This window comes from Nicotiana tabacum, chromosome 17 (genome assembly GCF_000715075.1).
Source record: "Nicotiana tabacum cultivar K326 chromosome 17, ASM71507v2, whole genome shotgun sequence".
NCBI classification, from domain to species: Eukaryota; Viridiplantae; Streptophyta; class Magnoliopsida; order Solanales; family Solanaceae; genus Nicotiana; species Nicotiana tabacum.
In genome coordinates, this window is record NC_134096.1 from 52573821 (window position 1) to 52584135 (window position 10315).

At 33.6% G+C, this 10315-nt stretch overlaps 1 protein-coding gene across 1 annotated transcript; it reads right to left on the bottom strand.

Moving 5' to 3' along the window:
* Positions 1–7072: 7072 nt before the first annotated feature.
* On the bottom strand, positions 7073–9140 carry LOC107787375 (anthocyanidin 3-O-glucosyltransferase 5-like). The gene is made up of 2 exons (XM_016608961.2): positions 8125–9140; positions 7073–7793 (listed from the first exon to the last, which is right to left on the bottom strand). The coding sequence occupies exons 1-2, from the start codon at positions 8905–8907 to the stop codon at positions 7140–7142; spliced, it is 1437 nt and encodes a 478-aa protein (XP_016464447.2). The 5' UTR covers positions 8908–9140; the 3' UTR covers positions 7073–7139.
* Between the last annotated feature and the right edge of the window lie 1175 nt (positions 9141–10315).

A 10315-nucleotide genomic window follows, 5' to 3' on the forward strand; every position in this document is an offset into this window, starting at 1 on the left:
ATTACATGTATCAAAACTAGGAGTCATTCGGCCTCTAGTACCCACCCTGTCTCACTCCAGTTTCTTCAGTGTCCTTTTCGATTTATGGCATGTCATATATGTTAGAGGTTTTATTTTTAAGATGAATATTCTTAAAATGAGGGTGAATGGGAAATGGGGGAAAATGAAATTTTGAGTAAAATTTTAAGTTTTCCTCTCTTAACAATGAGACATTGTCCCATATTGGAAGAGGAAGACATTTTTGGTGGGTATATATATAATTGCTTTTCTTGTACCTCTTAAAGAGTTAAGAAGAAAGCAAGCATCGCGCCGTCGTCGTCGTCGCTCGGCTCGGCTTCGGTTGATTGATTGATTGATTGATTGATTGAAAGAGGCAGTCAATAGTGAAATGGAATCCATATTGAACAACCATACATGGGAATTGGTTGATCTTCCTCCTCGAAATAAACCTTTAGGTTCTAAATGGATTTTTAAGAGAAAAATCAAAGATGATGGCACTATTGATAAATTCAAGGCAAGGCTCGTAGTCAAAGGGTATAGACAACGAGAAGGTCTAGACTACTTTGATACATACTCTCCAGTTACAAGAATTACGTCCATACGGATGCTAGTAGCATTAGTTGCAGTGTATGGTCTTGAAATTCATCAAATGGATGTTAAGACGGCCTTCTTAAATGGAGAGTTGGAGGAAGAAATTTACATGGAATAACCTGAAGGGTTTGTGTTTCCAGGTAAAGAAAAGAAGGTATGTAGACTTGTTAAGTCTCTTTACGGACTAAAACAAGCACCCAAACAATGGCATGCGAAATTTGACCAAACAATGTTGTCAAATGATTTTAAGATAAATGAATGTGATAAATGTGTGTACATTAAAAATGTTCCAAATCACATAGTCATGGTTTGCCTATATGTGGATGATATGCTGATAATGAGTAATGACATTGCCAACATAAATGCTACTAAGCGTATGCTCAATAGCAAGTTTGATATGAAAGATTTGGGAGTTGCTGATTTAATTCTGGGAATTAAGATCCATAAGACTCCTCAAGGTCTGGCATTGTCACAATCTCATTATAATAAGACAGTACTTGATAAATTCAAGCACTTGGGCTTTAAACTTGTAAAGACTCCAATTGACGTGAATCTTGCATTAGCAAAGAATAAAGGCCAAAGCATATCACAATTGGATTATGCTCGTGTGTTGGGATGCTTAGTGTATATCATGAATTGTACACGACCAGATATAGCTTGTGCTATAAGTAAACTGAGTCGATATACGAGCAATCCAGGCCAATCTCATTGGATGGCAATGAAACGAGTTTTGGGATATTTAGAACATACCCACAACTTTGAATTGCACTACAGTAATTTCCCTGCGGTGATTAATGGATACTGTGATGTAAATTGGATCACCGGTTCAACTGATTCTAAGTCCACGAGTGGATATGTATTCACTATTGGTGGAGAAGTGGTATCTTGGAAGTCGTCCAAATAAACATGTATTGCCCGCTCTATAATGGAGGCTGAATTCATAGCCTTAGATAAAGCCGGTGAAGAAGCTGAATGGCTCCGGAATTTCTTGGAAGACATTCCATTTTGGCCCAAACCGTTGGCACCAATATGTATACATTGTGATAGTCAAGCGGCAATTAGAAGGGCTGGGAGCGTTATATATAACGGTAAATCTCGTCATATACGACGAAGACATAAAACCGTTAGGCAATTACTATCTAGAGGAATTATCACGATTGGCTATGTAAAGTCAAGTGATAATGTGTCGGATCCACTTACAAAAGGCCTAACTAGAGAGGTAGTTGAGAAATCATCAAGGGGAATGGGGCTATGGCCGAGAACAAGTCATTGTGGCGGTAACTCTACCTAGAAGACTGGAGATCCCAAGATCTAGGTTCAAGGAGATCAAACAAACTCATTAATGATGGTTCAACATTGTCAAATAAAATTTTAGTCCATTCTTGTGATGAGACAATGTTCAGTACCAAGGATAAAGCATTAAGGCTTTTTAATGATTTCTAAATTTGATACGGGGTATATCAAATAGTGTATTTACAGGATGACACGTTTAGGAATCACCTATGTAAGTGTGAAGTGTTAGCCGCTTCAAGGAGAACTTTGTAAGGCCAGTTCTCTACGCACTTATGAAACCAGGCGGTGTTCATGGCTGAAACGAACACAACAATGAGAACCAAAGACGGTTAAGGGTTGATTGTGTGACTTATGGTTGTCTAGGTATACACCAAAGATCGACGGTTCAAAGATATCAAATCTACCAATTGACCGAGTATATCCGACATAAGTTTACTACGGAAAGTTCAAAGGGAAACCTACTTATCCAGATGCGATTAATCCTTGCTTGTAAATCACACAGTTTTTCCATGCATACTTCCGTGATATAGCCATTCCCTATTCATGTGGGGGATTGTTGCGGTTTTATTTTTAAGATGAATATTCTTAAAATGAGGGTGAATGGGAAATGGAGGGAAAATGAAATTTTGAATAAAATTTTAAGTTTCCCCCTCTTAACAATGAGACATTGTCCCATATTGGAAGAGGAAGACATTTTTTGTGGGTATATATATAATTGCTCTTCTTGTAGCTCTTAAAGAGTTAAGAAGAAAGCAAGCCTCGCGCCGTCGTCGTCGTCGCTCGCTCGCTCGGCTTCGGCTATGGCTTCGGCTATGGCTACGGCTTCGGCTACGGCTACGGCTACGGCTACGGCTACGGATTCGGATTCGGCTTCGGCTTCGGCTTCGGCTTCGGATTTGGTCAATCGATTGATTGATTAATTTTTTGGACCAAATTTATTTGTTAATAGTAAATATTAACGTAAGATTATCCGTATTTGTAACGGATATTTTCCAATCCGTGTATTGATAATCTACCAGCCGGATAATGGTCTTCCCATCATGAAGTGCTTGCTCCACAAACATGAAGTGCTTGCTCCACAAACATGAAGTGCTTGCTCCACAAATATGTAATGCTTGCTCCACCATGGAGGGTGGACGTTTGGTCTTCTTCAACATTTTTCTGCTATATATATGAGCAGCAGATGTTGAAGAATGACACTCAACACACAACATATAATTCGCTCAACAAATTGGCTATACATTTCACTCCTTTCTCTCAGCATTTCCATACGATTTTCTGAGTATATACTCCTTCGTTTTGTATTGTTTTTAACTTCAAACAAAGCAACTGTAAGTGTGATTTGCTACCGAACTTTGTGTTCGCTGAAATACTGGGGTTTGAAGTACCGCTACACCAGTGTGTTATTCGTTCTATCCTGGGAGGAAATAATCCATTACCTTGGGTACTAGGAGGGGATTAAATTCCTTAAGGAAACACTGTGAATTTAGTGGGCTCGAATTTATTATTATTGTTTCATTACGTTAACTTATATTTTGCAGAATTAATATTTACAAATACAGCAATATTGACCGGGAATAACAATCTTAAGGAATTTAATATTTATTTCTGTACTTGTGTTATTCTTATTATTCTGCAAACTAAAACCTTTGTGGTTTGTGTACTCCCGTTTTGGCCTTCGTGGCGTTTTGTATGTTTGATTAGCGGCTATAATTATAAATATATATTTTTTGCATACTTGGCTAAATTTGTTAAATAATAACTAATCCGTTATTACATGTTAAAATTCACTAGTAGTATAAAATATCTATATAGTTATGCATATAACTTAATAATGATTCATATTTTCATTTAGTTACTAATCCCAATACAAACTAGCCCTATTCTCCTCTTACCCTCCGTTTCTCTATTATTGACCAAGTAGTGTATTAGGTAGAGGTGTTCAAACCGAATCGGAAAATCACATCAAATCGAAAAATCAAACTAAATCAATTAAAAAATTCGACTAGGTTTGGTTTAACTTGATTTGGTGTTTCCAAACCAAACCGACATATAAATATATAATTTTTATATATACTTTTAAGACTTTATATTGAATTTTCTTTAAAAAATATTGAAACATTTGGGATCCTCTCATGTGTTAACCTAGAAAGCGTACATTAACGAAAATTATTGTTAGGCGAGTAAAAAATAACTATCATGTATTACTAAAAAAATTCTCTCATTATAATATTTTAATAGATCATATGTTTGCCAATTTTTTCAATATTTACTAAACATATATTCACTTATCAAAACATTATCTATAACTTTAACAAAATAAGATTGGGAGAAATTCAAAAATAGCCAGATTTACAAGTGGTCATTCAAAAATAGCCACAGTTTCAAAAGTAATCAAAATTTAGCCACTTTTCATGTAAAGATAAATCTAAACGAAAATACTGTTCAAAATTCAGAAAATACTCCAGCATAATATACTGGAGTTCCAGTATAATATACCGATCCAATATAATATGCTGGAAGTTCATACACAGGTGCTCCAATCTCCAGTATATTATGCTGGAACTTTCTGTGTGTTGGAGTTCCAGCATAATATGTTGGAAGTTCATACACAGGTGCACCGATCTCCAGTATATTATGCTAAAACTTTCCGTGTTGCAACAAAATAGTGATTATTTTTTAATGACTTTGCAAATGCCGGCTGACCAGTCGGAAAGTTGGCTAGCCCGTGTTATTTTTACAGTAAGATTGGAATAATATTCATGTAATAAAAAAAACCGAAAATCCAAAAAACCCGACAAAACCGAACCAATCCAAACCGATATAATTGGTTTGGTTTGGTTTGGTTTTGATAAAAACCGAACCAACCCGGTCCATGTACACCACTAGTATCAGGTGATTGAAGCCCAAAGTAGCAGTGGCAACTAAATTGGGTAAGGGGAATCAAGGAGAAGCCACCGGAAAAGACAACCCAACAAGCAATTGTAGGATTATTTTTAGGGAATTATTTCCTCCCTATACAATATTTGAAACTTATTTACTAAAATTATCTAAATTTTCTATGTTACCTGTTAAGCCATAATTAGCGCTAACTCTTCTCTCTTTTTGCCATATTTACCTATTTTAAGAAGAGAATAATGCATGGTACAACAACATACAAATTAAAAATAAATTTAATACAAAATTTAATATATCTACAATAACATACATACTAATAATAAATCTCATACAACTAATTATACATTATACAACTTATTTAAAACTTACCGATAATTTTTATGCATCATTCTTACCCGGTTAAAATATTAAATACAACTACGATATTCTACAACTCAAATATAAATTTTATACAATATATCTTTTGTATGTATTTTGTATATGATTTGCACATATTTTGTATGTGGTATGTTCTTCTTCCTCTCTGAAATTTCAATCAAAACTTTCTCTCTTAATACAATTTTGATACATACCAACAACTTTATATAAAAAGATAGTATTTATAAATTAAATATAAATTTCACACAACGACTCATACAGTATACAACTAATTTTCAACTTTCATACAACATTAAAAAAAATACAACTACAAATAAAATACAACCAAATATAGTTTTCATACAGATTTCATACAATTATTATACAACTTTAATATAATTTTATATGTATATTGTATGTCATGTGTTCTTCTTCTTCTTGTTCTTCTTCGAATTTCAATCTTAAAATCCAGCCAAAATCAAATCTAATGTTCACCAAATATCCTCAAAATCGAGATATAAATTTCATAAAATATTCATAATCATTTGTAATAACACCAAATTCAAACAAATAATATTTTTTTGAAAAATCCGAATTCGAATTCAAGGCTTTGAAGCTTTTTAATGGATGTCAATGGTGGAGAGTCAAACACCTTCAAAATTTGTTGATTGACAATTTCAATTTGAAAAATCGAGCCAAATAATTAATATTCATCTGTTGCTAGCCAACCATGATCGGAACGCTAACAAGAAAAGGGAAAGCCCATAAAAGATTAAAACTCCATCCATGGCAAATTTCAGATCAATAAAAAATTAATCCTTTTCTTCGCCATTGTTAGAGAAAATTATGAGCTTTAGAAGAAAAAATCTCGTAGAATCAGTGTAGAAAGAGGGTTGATTTCAAAGAGAAAACGAGAAAAAAAAGTATTGTGATTGGGGGATTTACTAAATTAATAAGCTACAATCAAGGGAGACTCATTTAGAACTAATTAATTTGTATATAATTGATAAATTATATATAACCATGTAATTAAGTTAAAACTTGATTAGGGAGAATAAATAAGTTTCATACGCAATATACATAGGTAAAAAACCCTACTTTTAGGTTGAGAAAAGGGAAAAGCACGTGACAAGCAAGGGAGAGGAATTTATGAGAAGAAACTCTCCTCCATTTTAAGTGGTACTAACTTTAAAACTTAATATTTCACCCATAATGATATATTTTTCTAGCCACACAAATCTCATTAACATATTTCAGATCATAATTCTAAAAGTCTTTTTTTAAAACTAGCTGCTATATTAAATAACCTTATATTTTGAGGAAGTAGTTAGGTACTATTGGGTTCCATGGCAAATTTAGGACATGGAAAAGATACATTAGCTACGAGCCTCCAACAATGAAGAGTTGAATAAACTACGTACAACACTGGTTTAAGGAGACAAACAAGATTATGGAGACTCGTAAGCTTACACATGCACGAATATTAAAGCATTTCTCGAATTAATTCTTTTCAATTTTGATCAACTTCCCTGCACTAGTAAAGGTCTGCTTGAATTTGGCAAATTGTCGGCTGTCCCGTCCCCTTATTAGATTTAATTAAATGTCGAAGACATAGAACAAATGAAGTACTAAAATTCCTTTAGCCTTAATAAGAGGCCTTAATATATATATATATATATATATATATATATATATGCAGATATTCTTCCTATTAACCACAAGGATACTATAGTACCACATCCCTTTCCTCAATATTATTTTGCATTATTAATACGGGTTAGCCCATTTGAGTTTTGATAATGCGGAATTTCTTAATAGGAAGTGCTTTATTTTTAGTGAATTTACTTGACATGAGTATAAAATAATCGAGCAAATGAGTTTCAGGTATCGAATGTCCAAAACTATGATTACAAGCGGGCCCTAATTTGACGTACAGGAAAAGACATTTTATTCTTAGTTGAAAAAAAGAGTTCATCTACAAAGAAAATATGGGATAACAACTATCTGCTACGAATGTCCTTCACAAGCTCACAAATGGAGTTGTAAGATGAACCTCCTTCATTTAGTGCATTTTCCGCACTCTTCTTTAACTTCTTAGCCATTTCCTTTATACGCTTTCCTTCTTTTGTCTGCATCAATATTCTCACCATCCCTTGAATCTCCTCTCTCTTTACCAATTTCTTTGTCGGCAAAATTGCCGGCCTAATCGCCACCCCTAGCTCCTCCGTCAACATGGCGGCGTTCATTTTTTGTTCAGCATATAGTGGCCATGCAATCATTGGAACCCCATTTGTCAAGCTCTCCACCGTTGAATTCCATCCACAATGTGTCAAAAAACCACCCACCGACGAGTGACCCAAAATTTCGACTTGGTTGGCCCACATGGGCACTACCAAACCCATATCTTTAGTCCTAGTTAAGAACCCTTCCGGCAAGTATCCCGACATGCCACGTGTCTCTTTTCCGGTAGAGTTCAGATATGCACTATCTGCATCACCGTCAGACGGGGGACGTACAACCCAAACAAATTTCTGTTGGCTTAATTCTAAACCCCATGCAAGCTCGGTTATTTGCTTAGTTGAAAGGGTTCCACCACTTCCAAATGATACAAATAGAACTGACTCATTATTTTGCTTGTCTAACCATTGAATCACCTGTTGTAAAATATGAATGAAAAACATAAGCAATTTATGCTTGAAATTCTCTCTCCGTCGCGAGAGTATCTTTTTTACGTACGGAATTTTGAAGAAGAAAGAGAATGTTTTGGAGGAAAAAGAGATAGGAGTATTTGATAGTACAATACTTAGATGCACTACTAAAAAGTACTACTAGTAATTTTTTGTCCGCACAATAAATAAACAACAATATTTAGGAAAGAAAAGACCAATTTAAGATGAAAGGATCCATCCTTTCTTAAGATACAACTTCTAATTCAAAAAATAAGTATTTATTATTTATATTTATATAAATTCTAACATTAATTACCTCGTCATTCGAAGTTGTTTCAACTGTTCTCCTCAAGAGACCAACTGAAAATATTGGAAAAACAGGCATCTTTAGTACCGATCTCAACTTCTCATTATTTCGAAGTGCTTTAATAGTCTCAGGTTCTAAATCTTCCCAAGTATTAATCAAGATTCCATCAAAAGCTGCGTATTCCATTCCTAGCTTTACATACTCTTCATACTGCTGATCACTCCGATCCAGCAACGGATCCACCACGTCATCAGGTCGCAGTGCTTTGCAACCTGGAATTTTCAAAGGATCTTTAAGATCAACATATTCACCCTCAATTTCTTTGTCAAAAACTTGGCAATATATAGCTAATGCTAATGTCCACGCAGTAGTTGGATGGTACGCGTACTTAGAAATTTTAAATTCTTCAGCAATCGGCAATATTTGTGCGCAAAAAATGTCGACAATTAAAGCATCTGGACGATGAGTCATGGAAGCTATAGTGGAATGAATTTTGGGCAAGGCTTCGCTCACCATTAGTCGTAATTGAGTGAAAACTTTAGTGCTGGAATTTATTAGGTGGGAAATATCGACTGAAGGAATGGGAATTATTTCTATGGTTTTCTTCTCATTGGTGAGAGTGGATTTCTTGAGAAATTCAGTTTCTGCTGAAGAAGAGCTGGTTGTGATAGCAAGAATTGTAATTTTGATGTTATAGTGAGCGGCTAATCGGTTGCCTAAGACTAGAACTGGGATTAAATGACCCATTCCAGGGCTTGAGAGTATAGCAATATGAAGCTGTGATCTATCCATTACAGATATTATTTCAGAAAAGAGAGAAAAAGAATTTTTAAAATACTGGCTAGGATAAGTTTTGGAGAGGAAAATTTGTTGAATTGCACAGAGTAAAAACCATTTATTTGTGGGCTTTATAGGAACCAGAAAGTTTGGAAAAACAATAAATAATTTGTTGAATCAAACGGAACAGAAGTCTAATGCGTGCAGTTTCAAAGGGACATGACATGAGAGTCTATTTTAATTTATGTGAATAAGCAAGCTATTTTTTTCTGTTTAATTTTCCGTATTCTAGTTAGTTCTTAATTACTAAAGCCCGATGAGAAAGAGATGAATTATTCATTGTGCAATTTAGGATTAAAGACAAGATATAACATTATTTTATTCTTTAATTTACCATATCAAAGTGCGATGGACGTAAATGTTCATGGAAATTACGAAACTGTAGTAAAAAATCATTGAGGAAAGATCTTTTTGCAGAATGTTATTTAAGCCGAGGGAGAATGTTATTTTTATGAGTAAACCATTAGCAAACCGTTGGTTAATTAAACAGCGAAATTAGCATTTGGATTTTAGTTATACAGTACAGCTTAAAGAGTTTTTACACGAGTGATTTAGCTTGTGATGGTAGGTTTGTTCTCATTTTTATAGGATCATGAATTAATGCTTAACATATATAATTAATTGTAATTATCTTAGAAGTGACTGATTGTGTAAATAGTTTTACGTCATTAACATAAAATTTAGTTTCAGAATCCTCCATTTAGGTTTGGTAAATTGTCAGATTGTAATTATTTTACATTAGTGATTTATATGTTGAAATAATTATCAGAAAGAATTTAAAATAAAAGACTTAAATATAATTTCGCAAAAAATATAATTTTGCAAACTCCGAAAGAAGTTACTATTTCAAAAATTATTTGAATTATTAGTTAATTTATAATAATTGCTTACAAATTATATTATTTAAAATTTTATGGAATTGTTTTAATAAAAATTACAAATTAATAAAAATAAAAGATGAAATTTGTTTAATGAAATTTAAAAAGAAAAATTGAAATAAAAGATAATAATATAATATATAAAAAAGAATATTCCCGTTTGGTTGATTCCCTAATACACCGATAATTGGGATAATAACTAATGATGTGTTTTTCACCCCCCTATACAAATAATTGTACTGACATCAATTCTAGAAAAAGTTAAAGTTATAAGCTCGTGCTGAAAAGCTATGGTTATAATTCATCCGGGTGGGGACCAATAGAAAAAGCAGCCAAAAATAATTGGCAGACATCATCACTCAGAAAATATTGATGAATTTTTGCAATTTACGTATTGGTTTATTGTTTATCCCACATTTCTGCTTATTTGATGTTTTCTTAAAATTATGTTAAGATATTGGACGAGTTGGAGTTTTGCAAGTGTG